The sequence below is a fragment of the Mercenaria mercenaria genome, chromosome 16 (genome assembly GCF_021730395.1).
Source record: "Mercenaria mercenaria strain notata chromosome 16, MADL_Memer_1, whole genome shotgun sequence".
Classification (NCBI taxonomy): domain Eukaryota; kingdom Metazoa; phylum Mollusca; class Bivalvia; order Venerida; family Veneridae; genus Mercenaria; species Mercenaria mercenaria.
The window spans coordinates 45651050-45678427 of NC_069376.1; the positions used below are offsets into that span (position 1 = coordinate 45651050).

The 27378-nt window shown below is 35.5% G+C and overlaps 2 protein-coding genes across 3 annotated transcripts in view; both read right to left on the bottom strand.

Annotated features, from left to right (window-relative positions):
* Positions 1-20531, bottom strand: part of LOC123541368 (1-deoxyxylulose-5-phosphate synthase YajO-like) — a 34564-nt gene extending 14033 nt beyond the window's left edge. The window contains exon 1 of the mRNA XM_045326821.2: positions 20401-20531. The gene's annotated coding sequence lies outside the window, so the exon portion shown is untranslated. The remainder of the gene's footprint in view (positions 1-20400) is intronic.
* A 2625-nt stretch (positions 20532-23156) lies between these two features.
* On the bottom strand, positions 23157-26234 carry LOC123541362 (uncharacterized). 2 transcript variants are annotated; one of them, XM_053526933.1, is made up of 2 exons: positions 26157-26234; positions 23157-25915 (listed from the first exon to the last, which is right to left on the bottom strand). In XM_053526933.1, the coding sequence occupies exon 2, from the start codon at positions 25912-25914 to the stop codon at positions 24721-24723; it is 1194 nt and encodes a 397-aa protein (XP_053382908.1). In that variant the 5' UTR covers position 25915; positions 26157-26234; the 3' UTR covers positions 23157-24720. The 2 variants fall into 2 exon arrangements, with proteins under 2 accessions (XP_053382908.1, XP_045182727.2); XM_045326792.2 differs by having other exon boundaries at positions 26157-26233.
* Between the last annotated feature and the right edge of the window lie 1144 nt (positions 26235-27378).

A 27378-nucleotide genomic window follows, 5' to 3' on the forward strand; every position in this document is an offset into this window, starting at 1 on the left:
CACTAGTTACAATATTGATTAAATAGACATCATATATATCACGTCTGAATTTACATATTACTAACGTTATGAATTATGAATTAAGATTGGAATATAAGACTAATGTTAATAAGGAGCGTGATGTAGACTCATATAAAATCTGTTGTTTAAAACTTTTCTTCGCCATCGGCTCGAAAAAGTAGGGAAACGTTTTTTTGTACGTAGACCGTACGATTGTTTTTATGTTGATAATGTTGGTTAACACGTGGATATTAATTTTCAGACGTCACGTGATGGATTTGGCCGACGGTCAGGGTGGAAGCAGGAGTTACAGTGCGCATGCGCCTAACAAAGTGGAAAAAGACAAAATTGAAATGCAATATACATGTAATACATGTATACGATTTGAATGGACATCAAAAGTAGATAAAATTAATTACAAAACAATAATTCATAAACACATGATAATATGTTACAACTCTTTCCCGAAAGAATTCTGCCTCGGTGTTATTTCAGGGCTGGTTACGGCAATGACACCAAACGTACTTTCAAAGGAAACCTGCTTCATATATGATAGAAATGGTAGGTGATAAATAAAAAAAGAAGTCATCACCACGAGAAATTATGATATAGCACAGAAACTACTGTTTGATAAATAAATGCTTATACAATACAAAAATGTACGGATCGATCTAAGTAAGTAAATAACTAACTGTTTGTAGTACCCACTACTCTTCATTTTTATACTCCTGTTTGTCAAAGGCGCATTATTAGAACAGAAACTAGAACGGGGGCATAAACAAGGGCTTTGTTACTCTGCGTATATGTTGTAAGAATTACTGTTGTTTCAGCGATATAACCTGTCAGTGATTTAGTTTTTGTTTATTTCTTTGAATTAGCATAAAAAATTATGAATTCGTCTGTTTTATAGAATATGGATTATATACCCTCGATATGGCAATTTTCACCATGATTGCACTGCTTTTTCTTCCAGGACAACTCTAGAAATATTAAAGAACGATAATTTTAAAGCAAAATCTCTCTGGAAAATCTCCAGGGATTTTCACCCACTATGTTTTTAATGTTTTGTTATGTTTAGACTTTACAATACTTTAATCCAAATATGCATTTTACATAAGTCTTTAAGAATAAAGCTGTCAAAAATTGTGTACCTTTTTTGTCAATCAGCTAAACACAATACTAAAAAGACAAAGAACGCGAAAACCGTATCCCCACCCCTGTTTAAACTGCATTTAAGACTTTTTCTGTTATTCGGACTACGAGTACAAATGTGTATGTAGTACATATATTGTGCACAACTTTTTCCTTCAGTATTGATGATTTTCTATTAATTTGATATATATATATTTTTCTACTAGTAAAGGCATACAGAAATGCCAGCAAAACATAAAAACCTGATGTAGGCCAACTATTTATGCTGTGTATGCTTTCTTGCCTTCCTGATACAAGTTTGTATTTTTTTGTCGTTTTCATTTCAGCAGTTATATTTGGTGTCCTATATCTCTGTTCGGTATATGACAAAGATTCATTTTAATATCTTCTGCCTTGAACACAGCCTTAAGTAATACATCTAATTATTTATACATTCAAACTTGTGTGTATTGCCAAGTACTGACTAAGCTTTCATTTCATTATTTAGCAAATGCTTGTGGTATCTCTTCAGTAATGTGGAGTTTAGAAGATTTGCCTTGTTTGAATACGGATGTGTCACAATAAAAGAAATAAATGCATAATGATTTTAAAAAATTTGCAGGTATCACTTAATGCCCAGTGTCAAATTAATTTTAAATTACCTTTTTTCGCAGTGTTGAAAATAAAATCTTTACCTACAATAAAGCTGCAACCCCTTTAGCATTGCCCAGTGAAAATATTCACAGTGACTTTGGTACATATATCTGTTTTTCTTATCTATTGAGATATATCACATAGTTTGTTTTTTTTTTGCTGGAAAAAACTTTCTTTCCTGACATTTGCTCCAAAGTTTTGTTCATCTCTAGCATGAATTGAAAAATTGTTTCTTGTTTACTTGGCAAGTTTATTTTTATTTTGCATAACACATTCTATGTTATATGTTCTGGTAGATTATCAGGAACTGTTTAACTATATGTTTTGAATTTCTTCTGTTTATTGGACAAGTTGACCTTGCTTCATTTGATACCATTGGTGAATTCTTATATTGTTTCAACAAGGAATCTGTTTGTGCTTCATTTAAAAACTACAATATTTTATAACCTGTATGGTGGTAGGTATACACTGTTAATGAATTGAATTTTAAACCTAGGAGGTTATTGTTTTGCAAATATAATAACAATTTATATTTGTATAAATTTTGTTTTTTTAATATAATATGGCAAAGTCAAGAGGCAAAATCTGCAAAGGCTGCAACGTCAGATATGGGCGTTGGTCTCGACTTAAAAGATTTAATGAACATGATATTTGTGTTTAACCACCAATATTACAAGCAAAGGTTAGTGAGGATAATCTGCATTGTGATAAATGTTATGGGATTCAAGCTTTCTTCTTGCCTAACTCCATCTTAAGGGAAAGGCAATCCAATAATAATGCCAGCACTTCAGAACTAGATCTACCATTACCCCCTTCCTCTGTGAAGTGCCTTGTGTGTCAAAAAGACAGACATTAACATAAATCTGTCAAGCTTTCGCCAAAACAGAGAACTGATATATTTATAAAAAAAAACAGGCATCATTATAACTAATTATTTAATATTTGAACGTCACAAGCAAAAAGATAGCCACCCAAAAACACATGACAAATTCATGAAAGCTTTGACAGATGATGCAACTGAGGTATGGGACACCGAAAATGCATGACTCCTCACGTGATGGTAATGCATAATAACATTAACGATGAAATATCAGAAAGGTAAAACAGAAAACATAACATAAGGAGTAAATATACATCAGGCTCTTATATTTGGTTAAAAAGTCTGTATCTTTTGCCCATTGCTTTCACCAGTACATCAACGCTTAGAGAGTGTAAACGCTGTTTGGCAATATCAAATTAATAGCAACTGAGGAATAAAATATGACTTTTAGAGTTAAGTACAGTACAATTCATTGAGCATGGGTTACTTTTGCGCATAAATGAATTTAAATTCAAATTAGGTAGCGTGTGATATGTTTATTTTTAATTAAGATACATCACAACAACGTGATATATTTGTTCGAGCGCGTATTGGCACTGATGACTGAAGGGCAAGAGTCAGTAAGGTACATCAAAGACATCTTATTTGCTTCAGTAACTTTTATGACCCAGTCTAATTAGGTGACATCCTCGAACAATGCAACGGTCTTGATCACCAAGGCATTGATGACTGAAGGGCAAAGGTCAGTAAGGCACATCAAAGACATCTTATTGGCTTCTGTAAGGCGGCTAGGCAGGGATCTGAGCCTACGTTTCTGAAGCTATTCATAAGACAAAGCAAGAAATATTCAGAAATAAAGAAATATTCAGTCAGCCGTACTTGAAACTCGATAAACATCGTCAGCTCATTTTTGTAAACAAAGGGAGACTACGCGTACTGCGGTTGTTACACCTATTGACATAGTTACCTTTTTTCGCGTGGTTTTGCTTGACTGATGAAATATTGGCAAATTTCGAAAAGAAACCTTCAAATTAATCAATCATTGACAGAATAATTTAATTAACATAAGTTGTAGACAAATAACATGCTGTAGCCATAGAGTAAAACTTTCATCACAACAGAGAGACTGATCGTCTATTTCATCCCTATAATTATTCTTAATAGACAGACTTAGATATTTTTGATTGGCTGGTACAGTGATACCCTGCATATACGACCTCCTGAATACAGCACAACCCAAAAAACTGAACTCTAGAGGGCTTCAATGTAATTGCACATAGTAATAGGCAGATTTAGAATTCTTCAGATTTGCTAGTACAGTGAGTGAGACCTTTCATATATACGACCCCCAGAAAAAGTACAACCCCAAACATTTGAGACCTTACAGATTTTAATAGATTTTGAGCATTTCTTCATTGATTGTTAGGTTTAGACATTGACAGCAAGTCCAGAGATACATGATGAGTGGAGATCACCCCCCTACTACAGTAGTTAGATACAGATAAACCTCATCAAGATGAACATCATCAGAACCAGCAAAGTGAGAGTATAATCATCGCTAGAAAATTTAGAACGCCACTCACTCCTAGGAAAAAGGATACTCTGGATGAGGAAATCTTGGTGACTCAGAGCGGGGAGGTGACATTTAGGCTGCTAAGACAGATACAGACTAACCCGGATAGAAGTTTATGATACTATGAGAGACCAAAACAATCCTACTCAGAAAATCCTTTGGTTCCTGAAAGGTCCCAGCCACAATTTAGTTACGAGCAAGCAAGTCTTGAGGGTTCGGGGTGGTCGCATGAATTTTACACACTACCTGACGGTCAAGTATTTGCGAACCACGGGCAGGTGGCAACGACACCTAGGGTACGACAGGCTTTAAGCAGAGATCCTGGGGATAAAGGAAATTATTATTATACTGATGGTTCAGTACAGATGTCTAGAGATACTGCAGTCCATGACACAACCGAGTATAAGTAGACTTAATAATTGCAATTATAACAACCCTAGGTTTTATTCATTTGGCAATCACGTCCAGCGACGGGCGATATATGTGATTCATATGTTTCTATGGCGCCTAGAAACATGGATGTTGGATATTATGGTAATAGCCAACCTTTGAGACGACAGATAGTATAGTACCAGCTACGTATGATGGTACCATCTCATTTGAGAATTATTGGATAAAGCCATGAATTTAATTATTAATTTGAGGGACAAGGCCCTTGGGTCATTAAGTGACATTTCAGTAGATGAACAGAACGACTATGATAGAGTGAAGGAGATCCTAAGAGAGAAGATTAAAGCAAATAACCAGAGTAGCCTGTATAATGCACAGTTGCGAAGCAGACGACAGAAGAAAAATGAGACTATTCAAAATCTCGCATCTAGCATTAAAGAACTAAGAAAAAAATCAGTCCCAAGAGCTACACTTTTAACCGTATAACAAGAAGCTATCACATACTTCTTGCAAGCTTTAGAAGAAAGTGAGTTGCGATTTTACGTACAACAATCCAGATAAGATAATCTACAGAAAGCTTTATTAATGACCTTCGAACGTCAACTATTTCTTCAAGAAAGAGGGAAGGGCATGAGCTTCAGACGTGGTATAAGAGATAATGACTACCAGCAGGCCTTCCAACATATGAGTATTGACAATAAAAAAAGACAGACTAGCAAAGATAGGAGACAACACTCAACAACCTGTAAGCGAACAAAGAATAAGAGTAATATTGTTTGCTTTCATTGCGGTAAAAAGGGACATTTGCGTAAAGACTGTGACAGTCGGGACAAGAGAGCAGACTTGCCTTATAACAGATATCATAACACTCAGAATTCAACCAAATACAGATATCATCAGAACAGACCGGCGCCTAGCCAGAATGGATACAACCGAGTACCAAGACAAGCAAACCAGGCTCAGAACCAGGAAAACTTCAAGAGGCTTTAACTGGGGGGCTCTAGATACAGCACTTAGTTTCAAACGACTCACAAATTATAATGAAATGTATACAGTGAAAATTTATGACACAGTATTAGAAGCTCTAGTTGATACCGGCGCAACTTGTACTATTATACACCCGAAGATATATGCAGAATTAGCCCAAATATATAATTTATCATCGAAATGTGAAAGGCATTCCAAATTAAAGGCAGCATATGGTATACCTATTCAAATTGAGAGTATGATAGGACTAGATATAGTGATTGGTCGACATAAATATAGACCAAAATGGATTATCGCAGATGTTGGAAGTACCTACATGAAAATATAACTCAGATTGTACATCAAAATCTTCTGAAGCCAGTTGTCTCCAAAATGTAATAAAGATGTTATATATTACAGGGTGTCATCTCCAGGCTAACCGTCAAATTGCAAAATACCTCTAAAGAAGTACAGACTATGACGTGCATATGTATGCAACGAATGTTGCATTGGGTATGATCGTGAAGAGCAGTTCCGTCGACATCGAGAAGATCTTTTTGAGATCTTTGTTATGTGCCGGTTCAAGTGCGGAGTGGCATTCCCACTATGCAGACGAAAGGGACAACATCGCCCAAAGCACCAAAAACAAAGAAAACAGAAGCAGGGCACGAGCTAGATCATCTCCCTACCACAAAGTAAGCAAACAGCATAATACCGATAGAACAACGCTAAGAGCAGTTCAAATAAGTGACATTAAAACAATTCCAGATAAACATACAGTTGAGAAAAAGGTCCAGCCTCACAGTACAGTATATACATGTACACCAACGTTGACCCAGCAACAACAAAGAACAAAAACATTAACAGCTATATCGCCAAGCTATACACAATCGACTTCTAAATTAATGCAACCTAGTAGCCAATCAACAGTGATCTAGCCATATACTGTGGTACCAGACAACATTGCATCACCTCCAGACTTTGGAATGCTGCTTCAAGAAGATGCTTAAACGCCATTCGATTTGGATCTGCCAGCGTATAATACTTTGAGAGACAGCATCAAGCCGTTTGAAGAGCCGTTGATTGCCACTACATACAAGGATATCCCTACACTTACCAATACAGTCACGAATTCATTAAATTTTACATGCTTGTGAAAATAAGGAGGAACCTGAAAATACGCCGCTTCCAACCGAGAGCAGGCATGAGACTGAAGAACTACTGAATGCCATAAGTCAATTTCAAAAGCAGCAAATGGAGAAAGAACTAGAAATACAGAAACAGTTAATTACACAACAACAACAAGAAGATTTGCTTAAATGACACATTCAGTTAAAACAAGAATTAAGACAATTTAGGAGGAGGAAGAACGATTATCAATAGATCAACAACAAAAAGGACAAGACCAAAAACAAGAGAAACAACAACCAGAAGATCCACATCAAGACGACCAACAACGACCTGTAGAAGATCAACAAAACGAAGAACAGCAGACACTGCAACAAACAAAACAAACTACAGATAACAGATTAATAAAGGTGAAAAACAGTCCGTTGAAAGGAGAATTACATCAAGCCATAATGCATAAACCTAGGACATATTTTAAGGGAGCACCTTCAGCGAACATAAATACACCAGCTAATTAAAAGTCATCGAATGAACGCGTTACAGGTAGGAACTGATAAGCCAAGGTCAACTACACATACAAAAGAAGTACTCTCATAATAAAGGAATCGGTTTTACTAGAGATTTTTTATCACACCTAAGCCAATAGAATATTATATGCGACCAAAGTCTGCTCGAACCAACGAGCCATGCTTAAGCACTCTGGGAGGAATCCTTTTGTCGGTGACGATGCTGAAATCGATTTCTTGTACTAAAAAAGAAAAGACATCATATAGTCCTGTCAGTCTTAAAAATGACCTGGCATTGGATTGTATGGTAAATGTTTAATGGTATTCTGTTAGGGAATATGCTGTTATTGAAGAATCTGAATGATGCCTAGCTGGCATCATTGAGCATTTTGAGAAATTCAAGATAGCATCCAAGATGGCCGCCAAAATCAGACAAGAGTGCCAGAATGTCACAATATAGGCGTGTCACAGCAAATTTCTTTATACTAGCACCTGTAGTTGCAAATGTTATTTTAATTTTGTGGTTGTTTAGTAATTATTGTAATTCTTTTGTTTTTCTAAGTCCACAAAAAACTCCTTACCAGGTACAGATACCTTAAAATACACCTAAAATTTGAAAGTAACATCTATGTTGTACCACAGATAAGTGGTCTTGGTTTTTCCTTACGGTCAATTATAAAAAAGTTACAATATAAGTTATTTATAGTAACAACTAAGTGAAGTTAATCTTTTAAAAAAAATATGTAAGTCCACACACAAATCCTTACTAGGTAGAGATAGGTCCAAATACACCTCTTAATTGGATTTAACATGCATGTTGTACTACAGAAAAGTGGTCTCAATTTTTCCCTACGACTAGTAACGAAAAAGTTATAATATAGGCTGATTACATTAACAACAAAGGGAAGTAATTCTAAAGAAGGGACGTGCGCATGACACTTCGCCTCATGATGGTGTACAATTGTGCCAAGTTACATCAAAATCCCTCCATGCATGAAGAAGAAATGCTCCGGACAAAGTCATTCTTTCATCTGAGCTTTTGCCTTTAAATGTGACCTTCACCTTAAACCTAGGGACCTGTTTCTTCCGCTTGACACTCCATCCCGTGGTGACGAAAAATGGTGCCAAGTTACATCAAAATCCCTCCATGCATGAAGAAGAAATGCTCCGGACAAAGTTTTCATTCTTGTATCCTTTGACCTCTAAGTGTGAACTTGACCTTAGACCTAGGGACCTGGTTCTTGCGCATGACACTCCGTCTCATGATGGTGAACAATTGTGCCATGTTTCATCAAAATCCGTCCATGCATGAAGAAGATATCCCCCGGACAAAGTCTCTCGACGCCGTATGCTCGGCTGCCCATCCGCCCGCCCGCCAGGTGCGTTCCCATAATACGTCCCGTTTTTCAAACGGGCGTATAGAAAATATATCAGTGGCGCAAGAAAGAACTTACAGATTGCTATTTGCGGATTGATTGCACTTTAAATGTTTCAAACATATTTATATTTCTTTATATATTGATTTAGTCAAGATGGCATCTAGGACGGCTGGAATTCAAAATGGCGGCTAAAATAGCCGCCACAATTGCCTTTTTGGCGTATTGTATTAACAAATCAAGTATGGTAATCAAATTTGTTGATATTAATGTTGAAATATGTAATGATTATTTAAATGAAATAACAATTTTAATCTCTTGACTATTTAGCTGATCCAAAATGGCTTCTAAGATGGCCGCCCAACTTGAAAGAAGTTTGAAACAATGTTGTATATTGGTCTTATTTCATTGTTCTGTTAGTATTAAATTTATATAAAGTAAATCACGGAACATTCTAAATACATGTTTTATTAATATTTGCTTATTTTACAAAGAATATTTGTACAATATGGCTGCTATTATTAGGTAACATTAAATGTAAAATCAAACAGCGTGTTTGTATTCATAAAGGTATGTTAAAATGCGCATTGAAATGAAAATGCCAGAATAATTATGTGAAGTTCTTTTCACCTAACTACCTAACGCACGTTCTTTGTTCATTGATGCATTGATCAGCATTGTCATGTTGACATGTACAAAACAACGTACGTGGAAGTCGAGCCTGATCACAGCTGCACCATTATGTTAAATACGGGTAACCGCATTTTATTATATTCAGGAATTCTGTTGGTGCCAAACCTACAATGGGTGCTACTGATACAGGAACCAGTGTCTTCATTACCTCGTTCCTATGCCAACCAAATTCACATGAGTCCATATTTGGCGTGTCTGCATGAAGAGCTTCCATGTACAGGCCTGTAAATGTGCATGTTTTATGCTTTCAACAAATGCTTCTATTGTAGGTGCCTGTGAAGCCAGTACTGGCATGGTTTTGCTGGACTTGCCAACTTTGGCTGCCCATAGCCTTTGTCGCGTTACATACATGCAGTTTGACAAATCAAATGTGATTAAGATTGAGCAAGTTAGTTATCTCTTAAAATCTTTTGGTGATATAACAGCTGACATCAATGACATTATAATAATTGAATCAACAAGGTTTGTATCAGCCTGTTATGGCCAACCAACTTCAAACGACATGTCTGTAACGCAACAAAGGCTAAGGGCGGCCAAAGTTGGCAAGTCCAGCAAAACCATGCCAGTACTGGCTTCATTGGCATCTACAAAAAAAACATTTGTTAAAAACATTAGACATGCACATTTACAGGCCTGTACATGGAAGCATGCTCTTCATGCAGACACGCCAAATATGGACCCATGTGAATTTGGTTGGCATAGGAACGAGGTAATGAAGACACTGGTTCCTGTATCAGTAGCACCCATTGTAGCTTTGGCACCACCTAAAGTACTGAAGATAATAAAATGCGGTTGCGCGATTGACAACCCATGTTTAACAAAATGGTGCAGCTGTAATCAGGCACGACTTCCATGTTCGATGTTTATTACATGTCAACAGGACAATGCTGATCAATGCAACAATGAACAAAGAATGTGCGTTAGGTAGTTAAGTAGAGAGAACTTCACATAATTATTTTGGCATTTTCATTTCAATGCGCATTTTAACATACCTTTATGAATACAAACATGCTGCTTGATTTTACATTTAATGTTACTTAATAATAGCAGCCATATTGTATTACGTATTCTTTGTAAAATAAGCAAATATAATATACAGCATGTATTTAGAATGTTCATGATGATTTACTTTATATATACTAACAGACCAAAGAAATAAGACCAATATTCAGCATTGTTTCCAACTTCTTTCAAGTTGGGCGGCCATCTTGGAAGCCATTTTGGATCAGCAAATAGTCAAGTGATTAAAATTGTTTTCTATTTAAACAGTTATTACATATTTCAATACTGATATCAGCAAATTTGATTAACATACGTGGTTGTTAATACAATTCGCCAAAAAAAGCAATTGTGGCGGCCATTTTAACCACCATTTTGAACTCCACAGCCGTCCTAGATGCCATCTTAGATTGACTAAATCAATAAATAAAGATATATAAATATTTTTGAAACATGTAAAGTACAATCAATCCGCAAATAGCAATTTGTAAGTTATTTCTTGCACCACTAATATTTTTTTTTCTGATTTTTCTGATTTTGGCGGCCATCTTGGATGCCATCATGAATTTCTCAAAATGCTCAATGATGCCAGCTGGGCATCATTCAGATTCTTCAATAAAAATATATTCCCTAACAGAATATCATTAAACATTTACTATACAATCCAATGCCGGGTCTAAAACAAATATCACATTTATTAACCAGACTAATACAGAAAAAGAAGGAACTGTGAATATAAAACAAGAGGTCGTGATTATAAAACGAGGAATTTAGAAAACATTAAACGAGAGACTGTGAAAACAGAAAACAAGCAACTGTAAAAATGTATAACGAGAGGCACGAGGAACTGTGAAACGAACATAATAAAAAACATGAAATTGTTTAATTGAAATGAAACTCCGCTATGTAAATGTTATATTGTCGTTTTCAGGTATTTACATACTTAAGTGTTTTTATCATCAATTTGGATGTGAGGTAATTGATTATCCTGGCCGTATTTACTTATGTTTAATATGAAATAATAATAGACTACCTCCTAGACTATGATATATATATATATTTTTAATTTTTGATATTGTGAAAATAACCAGTCTATATCCTATGTCCAATATCATGACAATATCACAATCAGCTCTCTAAGAAAATCTCTAAAATAGACTTTTGTTACTATTTCGTAAAATAAAAGAAAAATTACAAAAGTTGAGATTTTGTGACAAAGTCTTTATTATCAGTCTAGTGGCTAGTCTAAAATATTAATTGAACTAAATAGTAAAATGCTTTTAAATAGTTAAGAAATTTATCAATTGTTATACAAGTTATAGCAAGTTGTTACACAATTTTAATAGTAAAATGTGACTGTGTTATTTGTTATTTATTAAAGGTAGTCGAAAGGGTGCCTTATGTATGATAACATTTGTTTATTTATATTGTCGGATTTGTTATTCGAAAAGCTGTCATTGGGTAGACACAGATTCACACTTACTTCCAGTTCGCGGACGAACTGCTTTTTTTGTTGGGGTGGGGAGTAGTCCGCGGGTACACACGTACAGGTTTTCGTAGTTTCATGTCAATTATTCATGCATGCTTTTTAAACACTGTATGATATCTTATAAAAATACTGACAAATACACGTGTACTGTGTACGGTTATTTTAGCTACAATGACCGTATTTGTTAGTAAATTGTTACCATCTATTTTGTATTTATGAACCTGAAGTAAGTTTTCATTAATAATGAGTTTATTCCATTTTGTTTTAGACAGCTTTTAGTGACTGTCATGGTGTGACTTATTTTTGCTAATTTGTTCTCGTACACAAATGTTAACTTTCCTTTTCAAGTTACACTCTATCAATTCAGTTCCTTCTTTAAAACATATAAACAATGAAATCTTGAGACCTTATTTTCAGTACTTTAGAGCATTTCAATGATATGAAGACCATATATATGGTCAATGAGTATGACATGTCTTTTTATCAGAAATAGGAAAATATTTACATGTTATGTTACATATAAGAAAATAATCTACTCTTAAAAAACATCACCCTCTGAAAATACTCCCATGAAAAACAGCTCATACATGTCTTTGTCTGCGCATGCGTCGATTGATTATCGATGTCGGTTAACGTGCAGCTTTGTATTATTACACGGGAACAGTTTTCCCTTCATTACCGGCTCTTGTACATGTACTGCGCATGTGCATCGGCTCTGAGAGTTCGATCACCGGCTCAGTTACGTGCACTGCGCATGTGCATCGGCTCTGAGACGGTGACTGCATATGCGCGCTACCGGCTCGGAACGCTCAAACAGTTGTTAGTAGTCGCTTTCTAGATTTTCTATTGATCAGCAGAAATTTTATCTAGCTTCTAAAACACTTACAGAAAGTAAGGTAAAGTTTAACAATTTAAACATTTTAAATTGTTTAAATTTTCTAGTAAGTTTTTTAGGGGGGTGGGGATTTTCATTGACACTTTAAAAATCGCCAGGACTTTTGGTAAGTTTTGAGGTCTGACAGCTTGTGTTAGAGTTAAGAAAGTATTTCTAAATCATCTTTAATAAATTACTGCACCTTTGGAACTAAATTGTTACTTAATTAAATTAGTTTAACTGTTACTTGTATACTCATTTGCGTTCAAACTGTGACTATAGCCTGTGACATTTTAGTCACCGCGGCTAGATCTACATCATCTTCAGAAAGACAAGACCCAGTGTCTTAGTCTGAATCACATCATATAGAGAACCACCACTTCGTAAATAGATCGTCATTTATAGAACTACAACTCCAAAGATTGAGGTCACCCCCCTCCCCCTGTAATATCAACCAGCTGCTTTGGCTAACAGTCACGCTACCACAACTTTGAGAGATTTCTCCACCCACTCAAATAAGCCGCCTGGACACGGCGGCGAGGCATATAGTATTTTCGTCACAATATAATCCATGTGCGTTTAATAAATATAAATAATTTTCAAAATACATACTTTCTTAACTGATATACTAACGTTAATTCCCTTTTATGTCCACTAGCAGCTAAGCTACAAAGTTTTTGTGTATGTGTATCAAGTAAAATCAATATCCTCCAAGGTCCAAAGTTCGACTGGGTCCAACTTAATGTTTATCTGCGAGTCTTCACGGTGAGGGTGCGTACACCGAGTATTGCCATTTTTTGATAAGGTATTTTCCGAAAACGTGATTGATTTTTGTCAACAAGGTAGATAAAATTTACTACTCTATTTTACTATTATAGAAAAAAGGGATTTTATTTTTAGTAGCCAGCTACTGTGTATATGCTCTCAAAAGCGTAAAATGGGTCAATCTTAATTATAAACGCTAAAATTCGTGATAAAATGACAACTTTATCATTTGATAAATGTGGGCCGTGGACACATTTCTCCTGATATCGCCACTTATTGTCTTTTGATGAACATTTTGAATCGTACGATTTATTTAGTTACATACAAAGAAAACATGTGCAAAATTTCAGCTTTGCATATGTTCAAATGACGGAGAATTCGGCCATAAATGAGCGCCGACTGAAAATATTTGTACTGACCTGTTTCACATTTTACTGTACTATGTAATGTTGACATTATCACTGAGTTTTATAGAATACATCTAATAAAATGTACATTACCATTTCCTATTAAAAGCACAAATCAGTGATTTCTTTAATCCTTCAGATACGGGATGTCTTTACATTGATATTTATAACGTTTACTTTGTTGTAATTTATGTAATAAGCTCTAAATCTAACTCACAGCCATTTTATTGCAACACTGGGCAATATTTTTGTTCTGCTTAGCAGTTGTAAATGTATATTCTCTTCCTACGCTATCTAAGCTGAGCATTGTTTCAGTTGATATTACATGCATTATCTCAAAATAAGGTTAAATGTATCTTTTTAAATTTGGCATTGGTACGACACTTTAGTTTAATCATATTTTATTGTATATTTATATATTCACACATGTATACATCACATTTAATACAAGCATTAAATCAAATACATACAAATGTGTTGGGCCAAAAGCTATTCCAACATTATTTTGGGCCCTCCCCAGAACAGTTAGTTTATAAGTAGCTCAAAAGTAATGTGTTATGGTTGTATGGTTGGTTGTACAATTTCAAGATTTTAACAAAGATTTGGGAAAATATGCATTGAAAAGATGTAAAGTATTGAAAAGAAGTTAAATAATTATTTTGTTACATATATAACAAAATGTGATAAAAAATACTAAAAAAATAAATAATAAAGAAATAAACAAACAGGAAGATATACCATTGTTTAGTTGCCGCTAGTACTGACACCACGGCCCCCAGTTTTCGCTAAATAAGTTTGCAGCAGTTATATTTTTTGTTGAACTCGGGTCAGCGTTTTATATTATTTGAATCTTTTGCTCTCCTTAATATAAGTTTGGACTTCTTTAAAACGTTTTTCATTCTGGGATGGATTCTGATAAAATATCAATGCCAAATAAGAGTTTCTTTGCTCTAAGAGGATGAAAGGCTCTATTATTAATGAATAATGTCCGCCTCTGAAGTGTATATCGTTTGCAAGTGAAAAAATAATGCTCAGTTTTTTCATTCTCAGCACAACATTCACAGGACGGGCTCGGAAAGAGATGGTTTTTATACAAATCAGAATTAAGATTACTGCAGTTATTTCTTATATGGTCATGATGAACGGCTGGAAATCTTTCGCCTTTAGTGAAAAAAGATGGAACTACTGGCGGTTGATATAATTCTTTCAGTTTACTTTTAAAAGAAGATGGTGATTCTGAGTGACGAATATTTAACGGAAGATCATTCCAAAGTTGTAATGCTGATGGTAAAACAGACATAGAATACATTTCAGTTCTTCTTGTTACTAAAGCGTAGTCGGCATTATTTCTTAACCAGTAGTGATTGCCATAAGCTGAGTCAACTGTAGGGGGAAATAACTGTATCAAATACTGTGGTAATAATTGGTGTTTGGCTTTGTACATTAAAAGTAATTTTTCTTCTGTCGGAGAGTGTTACCCAACCTATCTCATATGGTATTTTTTTGTATTGAAACCGATCTTGTTAGGCCAGTAACTACCCGAGCTGCCTCATATTGTAATTTTTCTAAGGTATCTTTTTCATATTGTGCACAATTATCCCAAACTAAAGAAGCATATTCTAGCTGAGGTCGTAAATAAGAAATATAGATGTCCAAGAAAATCTTTGGTTCTATGAAAATGCTAAAATTTAAAGTTCAAAGAAAAACACTGGTACGCCACAAAAATGTTAATCTCAATATCTTGCAGAAAGCCTGGTCCTACTAATAAATATTATATTGTGATATTTTTTCGTTGCAGATTCAACATGTTTATAGCAATCTGTTTGAATCGACGAAAGAGTTTAAGGCCATTGTATGTCATTTTGTTGAACACCACCCAAATAACGAAAATAAATATGGTACGCTAACGACCAAAACCGCAAAATAGTAAATTACTACATAACACCAGAAATATGCAGAGAAAAAAGACAGATGACGTCTGGCAAACTCATTACGAATTCGGCGGTGCCTAGGTGTCAAACGGGCGCCGCAATAAGGACGTCTTGCACGTACTCCAACTTCACGTAGACGACGTCGAATCGTAAACGCGCTCACATGACGACGGGTCCTGCCTGGCGTGATCCTAGCAGTATTAATAAGAACTTCAAGACGTCTTCGTAGATGAGTTAAAACTATGCACATGTCCTGCTGACGTGTAGTTTCACGTCGACGATCGTTAACTCTCCCGGTAACGCCGTATCGTTGTCTTAGACGACGAATGGTATATTCGTGAACTCCTAAGTTTCTTGCAACTTGCGCTACAGTGATCCCATCTTGCAACTGGCCTTTAGCGCGCATACTATCGCATTTGAGAGTTTCATTATGACGTTAACGTCAAGTTAAATTAAAAAATTACACTGGCGAATGACGTGTCAGGTTTTATCAAAGCAAGATAAGCTTAAAAACTCAAAATTACATTGTGAATCTACACGTTGCACATTGCACGTGAAATTCGTGCTCACCATGACCGCTCAACCAAGACATTGTCGCTTACCGGAATTTTTATAACAATAATTTGCAGATTTGTGTAGCAATCAAAATGAAACCAGTTTTAGGACAATTGGTCAAAATTTGAAAAAGTTATTAGACTTCTAAAACCCGTGCAGAACTTTTGGCCTTAGGTGTATATTATGGGTGGATCAAGTCAAACCATTCACAGTTTAAGACTCGGTAAAATGCATATTCCTAAACTTTCAGAATTATATACTGTGCACATCGTACAGCCAAAACTTCTACATGTTACCGACTTGTAATTACAAAACTTATCACCGCTTAAAGACATAAAGTGTACTACTTTCCGCGGAAATGAATGTATGGTCATTGCATGGGAAAAGCATGGGGATCATAATTTTGAAAACATGTCAAGCAAAATTAGTTGTTAGAAGCAGACGAGAATTTGACCTTTATAAAAACACACTCCACATATATGTCGTAAGCCAAACTGGAATCTGGGCATATCCGGAATCGGTCAAGATCAAACTGGAATTCTAGTTTGGTCTAGGCCAAATTAGAATTGTAGTTTGGTCTAGACCGATTCCGGATATGCCTAGACTAAACTAGAATTCTAGTTTGGCTAGACCGATTCCGGATTTGCCTAGGCCAAACTGGAATCTTCTTGTTTAAGTTTTGATGGTGATATATAGTTTGTATTTTTTGTTTCTTTTGGGCAATTTTTATAATTTATTCTTTCCTAAAGGATGGAAAACATACCATATTATTCAGTTTTAGATGAAAAAAAAAACAAAACAAATAAACATGTTTATGGCATTTTATTTATAAAATACCTTAACCAATAACCAATATAAAACATTCACTTCTGCATTAAGTACAGAAGTTGAAAATAAAAGGCCTACCTTTATAATTTTTACTATTAAACAAGATAATCTTCAAAAAGAATTGATGATAATATTTCAGTGGGGTGGGGAATATTTTGGTTTTATTACATAATTTTGGGACATGTTGTAAAAAATAAAATTATGTATCCCTTGTAAATAGAGCTTTTTTTCTTATTCTTTAATGCTTTAATGCAAAAAATATAAACCAGAACATTGATTCTCATCTATTACAAATATTTTTAAGTTCATAAGAAAGATTCCAGTTTGGCCTAGGCAGATCCGGAATTGGTCTAGCCAAACTAGAATTCTAGTTTGGTCTAGGCAGATCTGAAATCGGTCTAGTTTGGTCTAGACCGATTCCGGATCTGCCTAGATTCCAGTTTGGCCTTCGACATATATCTATATCTAGCTGACACGGAAACCCCAAGCTGAGAGGCCGAGATGGGATGGGTCATGGGATCCGCCCTCCCGACACACTCTGGATTTTACAGATAAATGTTAAGACTCTTACATCACATTGAAAAGAGGACACATCACCAGACACCTTGAAGATAACTGGACCCCGTCTTCTGGAGAAAAAAACACAATACATTCTATATTTACTTTACTTTATTAAAAAATTGACACATTTCACATGGCTGATTTCTGTCATGTCTTTCTATCGATTTGGCGCATTTAAGGAGAACACGTTAGAGCGAAAAATCAGGCCGTCGATACAGCAGAGAGTAAGAGCGCCAATACAAGACCTTTATATGAAAATTATTATGACCGCTCTTATGTTTTGTTTATGCCTAAGTGACCGCCATGGGGCTGGTTGTGTATGCTTTCTAATGCCTTGTCCAAGTCTGAATCGTCCTACATCCTCTTATCGTGCTTTAACAAAACGCCAGACTTGTCAATGGTATAACCTACACACTGCCTTCTTAAGTTTCTTTTCTTAAATACATTGTTTAACCGGTTTGGATATTCTTTATCCAGTATATATATGTCTTTATTTCATCCAGACCCTCCATTTTGCTTGTAGACCAAAGTGCTTATGTGAACTTGAAACGTTTTCACTTCAGCGCTCGTTTTGGTTAAAGGAACGTCGCTTCATACGCGGCGTCGGCGTCTTTGATCTTTCTTTGCGGCATATTTTATGTAGTTCAAACTTAACTTAGCTCAGCCATTGAAATACAGCATCAAAACCGCCGGTGTATTTTCAAACGCGCCTTTTATACTGCGATAGTTTCTGGTTTTTCCCAGTGTGTTTCTCTTCTACAAACAGACGATCTCCGACGTTTAACTCAAATTTAACTAACCGTTAAAAAATGACCCCATGATTGATCAAACTTTAGAGACTGGTCCGTTTTCAACGACCTTTTGATCAATTTAATGTTGAAACGTTGGCGGGGTCTATTCTTAACGTTGAAAAAGGACCATGGGGTCAATTTTCAACGGGGTCAATATTTAATGTTACACCGGCAAGCCATTTAGAAAGTATATAATACGAGGGTCACTCTAAAAATAATGACAATCGCGCGTTTCTCTAGTTTTACAAGGAGGAAACTTATTTGATAGGGATGATACATGAATGACCCCTTTATAATTCTGCAAAGTTTTACATATTGTTTTGAAAACTACCGTAAAGTTTTGCAGATATTTAGTTTTGTATCAGGTGTATTCATGTACACTAGGAAGAATACATGTCGCTACGAAAAGCGAACAAAATCTGCAATTAGAGCGTACATTAAAGTACGTTGTTCTTCAAAAATACCTGTACGATAGATACACGGTGAACTAGATATACTTCATAAGGGAAATCTGCAGTCTCAGAGAAAACTGTTTATAGGTGGATACGTAAATTTGAAAATGGTCAGCAAATCCTTGAAGATAGGGCTCGTCATGGCGGGCCCAAAAACAGCAGTGACATCGAAGGACATTCCATCTGTAAGACGTCTGATTGATAAAGATACGATATCCGAGATAACTTGGCATATCAACGGGGAGAACTCATGCAGTTCTTACAAAGCAATGAGGTGTAAGAACGGTTTGTGCCCGATGGTTGCCTCACACTATTAACCAATGAGCGAAAGGCCAATAGAATCGAATGTGCTACAGAAACGTCGAAGACAGAGCGTCGAAGACAGACAAGTACGTGCGTTCCTCCGCACTAAACGTCTGGAATCAGTTCTCAGTTCTTTTCTGAAACACTTCGACCATACGTTATCTACAGAGTTAGTCCTAGAAAAACAGATGGGGGAAGTATTTAAGAAAAGTACTGAGAACTGATGGCTGACGCTTTGTGTGGAGGAAAGTACTCATTTCGCTGTCTTCGACGCACTTCATTTTATATCAAGTAGTATGGAAAATATAGGCCAAATGTTACCTTTATCGAGACTTTTTTCCGCGTACACTGTATCCAAAAGTTACGTGGGTTGGCTAACCCGATAAAAGAAGAAATAAAAAAAAAGCTTTTTTTCTGTAAGCGATATTTCATGACAGTAGCGTATGAATTTACGTTTTCATTCAAAAATTACAGCAAGAGAGTCATCTTACACCAAGGGGTGTGAGACGAGTTTTCCAGAACGGGCAAAAACACGGGAAAATTCTTCCAGGCATGCAAGAATGTGTTTTCTGGATACACCGCAAAGAAGTGTCACTTTTTATAATTCATTTTGCCACATAGTTTGTTTGCAGCATTTCTCGCTTGACTAGGTGTCACTAAAGAGTAATATATATTTCATGATTTAAGAGATTTCAGACGGCGTGTCCATGTGTCGTTTACAGACAGAACAGGTTGCATCCCGCGTCGTTATTATCTGTAATATACTCACAAATGTTATCTTCACACAATGTATGGAAGACGGCAAACATTAGATCAAGTAGCCTTAGGTAAAACGTGTACTTTCCTTTACTCATGTGCGTCATTTTACGCTTTTGCTCTTCATCGAGCCAAAACACGTTCGAACCCTTGGAAATTTCATACAATTTAAAAAATAGAAAAAATAAATATATGTTTTTATTTGATGTACTTGTTCTAGAAAAGAAGGAGAATAAAATTAAAGAAAAAAAATATTAGTGCAGCTGAAATTCTTTGTGCAAAAGTATAAAATCGGGTCTCTGAAAAGTGCACATGTCAGCGATTGTCACAACCAATCTTATAATTTTCATGTAAATAATGTAGGGAAATATGCAAATGACAAAATTTGAACAACAACTGAAAAAGGTCAAGTTAATGATCCTTAAGTGTCGTTAAAAAATAAAGAATCAAACCTGTAAATCTTTTTCGGAACAGTGTTAGGATAATCCGTATAGAAATACTGTTACATCAAGCCAACGTCGATAAATTTAGTAACTGCCATTACTCGAGATATCTACCTCCGTTATTGCGTATAATTTATCAACGGTTATCTAATGTTAGTCGACAATTTCGTTATATAGATAAAAAGAAAGGTGAAATAAATAGGTTGCGACCTCGTACACTATGAGACAGAGTTTTTAATGTTGTGTTGTTTGAACACGGTGATTGGTCGTACGTATATGGACAACTCTGGGATTTCCGGAAAAGTATCAGGTGGCAACGAAACTGAAATTCTAAATTTGGTACGTAACGATTTTAAAACTACACAAAATCTAGACAAAAAATACACCATTTTATACGTATATGTCAAACATTTCCAGGGGAGACCCCCTGACGCCTTTAAAAGCTGGAATATGGTAACATGGCTAGAACAATGGTAGGAAATTAAATTTACACAAATGGCCGCAATATATAAGATGGCATTTATAATTATGCGGTGAAAGGGCACACCAGAATTACCCTTCAAGTCTGTCATAAGAATATGTCAAGTATGTTCATATACCCGAGTTGCCATCTCGGTATAAATCCTACATGCTGTGCTCCAAAAGCACGGAAGAGGCAGCTTATCTCCCCCATCGTTACACCACCACCTACCGAATTCTGGACATCTCTCGAGGAAAGCGCGGAAGGTAACATGTGCAATATCCATTGATTTTCAAAGAACTGAAAACAATATTCCTGGTATTGAGCTGATCAGGTCAAACCCAGATATTAGCCTTGTTACAGAAACATGGTTGAATGACTATTTTTCATCTAAATACTAACATGTATGTTCAACTCTAGTAGAGAAACTCCTTCTGGCTTTCTACTAATTATGTTTAATACCTGTTCATTTATGATATACCGCACATTCCAACACACTGTACCTAATCACACTGTGTTACATAAAAGCCTGTCTCTGTAACTATAATCTCTCAATCTACTTTTAACATGTCTGAAACATATATAACAACATAAAACAGAGACGTGGTGTGGTATTATAATATACAGACAAAAGGGTATGATACGTACAGTAGCTTGAATTATATGACAATACTGATCAATTATTTCATATAAAAAGATACATGAATCTCTTGAGCATTTAGAACACAATACATAGTTTAAAACATAGTTTAAATACATATACATCATTATCAGGTATTCTAGTGGTCTGTATAGTGGCTAACACTAGATAACATCTAGTGTTACTTAACTGAATTTAAAACACATTGTAAACATAACACATTAACAAAACAGTGTACAATGCAAGAACATGATACGAATCCAAATTCTTCATTTAAATATAATTCAGTAAAATTATAAAGGCTATAATAGTACGATCTTTGAAACAAACATTTGCAGAACTATCAAACATGGTGGTCTCTTCAACAATCTAAGGTCACATGACCATAAAACAAGAAATACTCCAAAATCATTGGTTAAAAAACCCAGCCAATCCAAAAATAACTAGCCAGTGACCATTATGTCAATGACAAAAAGTAGGTTTAAAGGCCTAAGTTGACAAAATCTTATGTGACAAGAAAAACATGAAATGGACATCATAATCAAATGTGTTAAAAATGAAACTGCTACACAGCATCTTCAAAAAGGGCAGAGGTGACCCCAATGAGTGTGTCCTTTCAGCAGATAAGGACGACCTTGCGTATACACCAGTCAATACCGATAAGGAACTGGATCTCCACTGCCTTAAACATAAGGTTATCAGATTAAAATCAGTCATACGTTTTAGCAGACGACCAAAAGTAACGTCAGGCGAACATGCAAATCTGCAAGAAGGTGAACTAAATGGCTTCGGAAATACTAGAAGAGTGGCCTCCGGGTAGGTAGCAGCTAATTTCACGTGCCAGATATTAGCTGGCCTTTCCTCACAGGCATTTCACATCAATATACCCTTAGTATGTAAAATATATGCATAAGCATCCAAAACCAATGTGACGTAGATTATAATGTCGAAGAGCTAATAGGCATAAAGTTCCTTGACCACTTTCCTACCTGAAGCCTGGTACCTTTATTCAAACATAATGCAGGAGAAGGCGATTACTACTCCGTTTACATTACCGAACAAAGCAAGAAGCCAATATGCAGAAAAATCAACCCCGAGACAAAGCTCTCTTCTCTTAACTTTAAAAGCCACACTCAAAATTATGAACATATATAAAATAACATTTATTATATGGACCACTTTCGGAAAGAGCATGCTCAGTAAGTTTGACAAACATATCTCAGATAAAATAACCCGCTCAAATTATTCTACCCTCTTTGTGAATATTTCAACAACATGACTCTCAAAATAGCAATGGACAGGGACAGAGATTTCCAAAGGCTAAAGAATAAGGCAGCGTATGAACACCAAAACCAAACACTTAGGACTTCAAGGACGCTAGGTAGCGCCAAGGGCCTCTCCACTGTTATCGTTCACGATGGAAGCACTTTAAGTCTTCTTGCCAAAGTGTGCTGGTGTTCGCTTAATTATTGTTTGAAAGACATGGGAAGTTTATTAGCAAGGGTTATTAGCAAGCATTTATTATGGAACATAAGGTATCATGTATTTGTTTGATGATTGCGTAAGCGTTTATTTATTTTTGTTAATGACGTGATTGTCTATGTTAAAATAATACTAAGTTAGTCAATAACTTTTCATTGCTAATGTTAAAAACATGACTCTACCTGACTATAAATAAAAGTTTTATTTTCTTTGTTCACAATATTGCTTCTGCCATGCGACGTTATTATTTTTAACAGAGACACAAAACAACATTTCTTATATGGACTACTTTCGAAAAGAGCATCCTCGATAAGTTCGACAAACATATCCCCGATGAAATAACCCGCTCAAATTATTCTACCCTCTTTGTGAATACTTCAACAACATGACTCTCAAAATAGCAATGGACAAGGACAGAGATTTCGAAAAGGCTAAAGAATAAAGCAGCGTATGAACACCAAAACCAAACATGTATGACTTCAAGGACGCTAAGGAGCGCCAAGTGCCTCTACACTGTTATCGTTCACGATGATGATCGTACAAAGGAAGCACCTTAAGTCTTCTTGCCAAAGTGTGATGGTGTTCGCTTAATTATTGTTTAAATGAAATTCGAGTGTTTATTAGCAGGGGTGGGGCATTTATTATGGAACATAAGGTATCATGTATTTGCTTGATGATTGTGTAAGCGTTCATAAATATTTGTTTATGACGTGCTTGTCTATGTTAAAATAATACTAAGTCAGTCAATACATTTTTATAGCTAATGTCAAATAATATGACTCTACCTGACTAGAAATAAATGTTTTATTTTCTTTGTTCACAATATTACTTCTGTCATGCAGGGTTATCATTTTTAACGGTCACTGTTGATCATTTTTGCTAGTACTTTACATATTAGAACCTTTGCTGCATTGTGTTCAGCTCTTTCATTAAATGATGCTATAAAGAATTTTAAAGCAGTAGCAAATTTTCCTTCTTTCTCCATAATTTGTCCGACCAAGTTCAATGCGGTTTCTCTGTGACCCAAATTTGGTTCCATATCAATTGCCCTTAGAAGGTCTTCTAAAGCTTGTTTTTGCTCTGTATGCTTTCCAAGGCGACCACAAGTCTTGAATCGAAGAAATAAAAGGTATGTTAGAGAGTCGATGATTGCCAAATCTAACCACTGGTTATCAGCGTTCCGCAGTGGTCGTTCAGCTATTGTAGATCTGTACATTTCATACTGTAATTCCTTTGGAACGCAGCCACTTTCGCAACGCAAGAACTTGACACAAAATGCCGCGATATGTTTGAAAGCGCCTTCATTATGTCGATAAGCGGCAGTTTTAAAACCCTCTCTTGCAGGATGACTGGGGAGGAGGGTGCAACGACAAACTGGCTCTACGACATTTAAATCATAGCGTTTCCGAATGTCTTCTAAAATTAGATAAGTAGCGTTCATATCACCAGCACAAAAGAAGGCGGATGCCTTTTTCAATCGGCATGAAGAGACGTCCGAGTCTAGGCCTGCATCAAACCACTTTAAGGCCTCTGACGATACTGAAGAGGAGGAACAGATGCTACAGGAAGCTGTTAGAGATCCTAATGTAGAACTTAACACTGCTGTCAAAAACTTACACGCCATACGCTCAAGTTTACTACCTACCACAAGTACACGAATCAGCTGAGAAATGCATTTGCGTATATAACGTATCGTAGTATTCACTTCTTTATGTTTTAAAACATATAAAATATGTTTATGAAAATCTTAAATACACTTGCCGGTATCACGCAATAGCACGCCAGAAATTAAAGCGTTATGCATTTCAGATGAAAAGTCAACGCTTTCCCAGGGATCGTTTTGTATTTTACATTGTAATAGTAGACCAATATTATCGTACTGAAGGTATATCATTTGCATCCCACGGGCTAATATGATACGACGCATTTTTTCTATGAACAGCGTTCTGAATTCAGCTGTTACTCGTCCACTTAATAAATTGTTGTCATGTATTATAAAATGTGGACAATTCCTGCTAAGAACACAATACTGCAAGGCCGATAAACATAGCGTTAAACAATAGAGCAATTTAGATTCGTGCCATAAATTTGAATAGGTATGTTTTATACAATGAAATAGAACAGTTTTGCACATGTAGCTTGAAATTACACCGCTGCCATCAGAATGGATAAATGTTTTGATAATCATTTTCATTAAAACATAACATCTTATCTGTGTTATATTCAAACTAAACATTAAACACCTTTCCACTTGAGAAAAAGATATTCTGTATTCATATTCTTCCATCTTACTACCTTTACTGGCAACACCTACGAGGAAGCACCCGCTTTTTACAGCAAACGATTTTATTTCTTTTGTCGGCCAATTTCCTAATCCTTCCTCTGTTAACCATGACTCAGCTGATCTCGGCCATGTTTTACAACGGAAAGCAAAAACCATGTCTTGATCATTATAACCAAACTGTCCTTTTACCCTAATGGATGGTCCATGCAGCTCACAATCCAATTCCGAATGATTATTGAAATATGGACGAAATATTTTATCAAACACTTGAGAAGTAATGTGCGGATACAAAATTTCGAATGGCAACCAACGTAGAAGACAATATCCTGGTGGCGTAGACGCATCGTGGTCAATCATCAAATTTAACTGCCCAGGATTCCAGTCGTCTTTATTGGTCACTACGTTTACGCTTTCGTCACAAATCAAGCAGCCGTTGTCAGAAATCAGTCCCAATGTGTGTGTCCCTTCTGTAAGGCTACCAAACATATAAACAGTTTGTTGATAGCCATTTAGTCGGTACGTTATTGTCATTAGAGATTCTCTCAGAAGCCAAGCACGTCTGCTTTCAAGTACCGTATCCTCTTTCAAACCAATAGCATACAGAACTTCAGAAAGACACAGTGACGTGTATATGAAGTAATCTTGATCGTAATCCATTCTGAAATGTCAAAGTGATACATTAGTAACGGTACGGAGAGTTATATTCCGTAATCCCACTTTATATACCCGTACATGTTGACCATTTTTCTTTTTACATAATTAAAAGCAGGTCTGTTGTCGACATATTCCATGGAATCAGCGTTAGTCTACTCTATTGCCCGACTAAGATATTTTCCATGTGCACTAAATAAATATAAATAAATAAAAAAATAACATAATTTCTTAACTGATATACTAACGTTAATTTCCTCTTGTATCAACTAGAAGCTAAGCTACAAACTTTTGTGTACACGTAACAAGTGAAATCAATATTCTATTCAATAAACGAAAATCATTCCGCTTGACTTGGCATATCAATAACATACACATGAGAAAGGAAGACATATTTGACTTTAAAGGTTCATTCAATATTTAAAGTAAGGCAGACATGGGCAAGGACATCGTACGATTTTATGGTATTTGGTCTTCATTTTCAACCATGAATATTTCAAAGAGTAGGCGCACAAGGACAAAAAAAAAGTGAATTAAATCTTGTAGTTTGATATGTCTCCAGTACACATTCATTGAATAACTCTTTGAATTTCGATTATTAAAAGAAAAATAACAAGATTAAATTAGCAAGCGTTGATTTTTAAAAAAAAATATTTTTGAGTAATTTTTTCATTTAGTAATGATCTAGGATTAAGTAATTACAATTTTGAAACACATTTAATATAATTATAGTTTAGCAGAAAATATGTTTTATTTAAGAGTTTAAGATAATTTTCAATAAAAAAAGCATCAAATTGTAATAACATTTATATAGTCCACCCTGTATCATTGAAATCACCCATGTGTTTTCATATCTACCTTGACCACTCTATTGTGTATAAATCAGGGCAGAAGGTATGTTTCTACATGTAGTGGTCGATATCTAGACTGATTTATGTATCAATCTGAGTACATTGTAAGTACCTGGGTTACTGTATTGTAAAATATGGAGAGATGTAGTTGGTGCAACTTTAGTACTAAAAAGAAAACATCTGCAAAAAATAACATAAGAAAACTTAAAGGCAATGAGTACAAAAGCAATAGCTTGTGGAAACCTAACAGGTTCTGATGATGTTATTGATGAGGGCCTTTTAGGGTGTGATAATGCTGTTGCTAAGGACCTAGTTGGGCCAAGTAATGTTGTTTCTAGGGGTCTTGTAGAGCCGTGTAATGTTGCTGAGTTTAGTATTAGTGACATTGACCTCAGTCCTGTATATTTTACCTTATCAAAGATGAGAATTCCTTCAATTGTATCTATATACCAAAGATCTGATAGGTTGGTCAAAAAAAAAAGGTTAATATGACCAGTAGTATGGTAATTAGAAGGGCGGAGAGGCAACATATTAATTCTTTGAAGTGTCCGGGAACCATGAGAATGTTATTTAATGGTTAATAACGCCCTATTCAAGTGTAAAATATTTTCTTTGATAG

Excerpts from the sequence above, each read along its gene's own strand:
- LOC123541362 (XM_053526933.1), bottom strand. The coding sequence starts at position 25,914 with ATGGATTACGATCAAGATTACTTCATATACACGTCACTGTGTCTTTCT.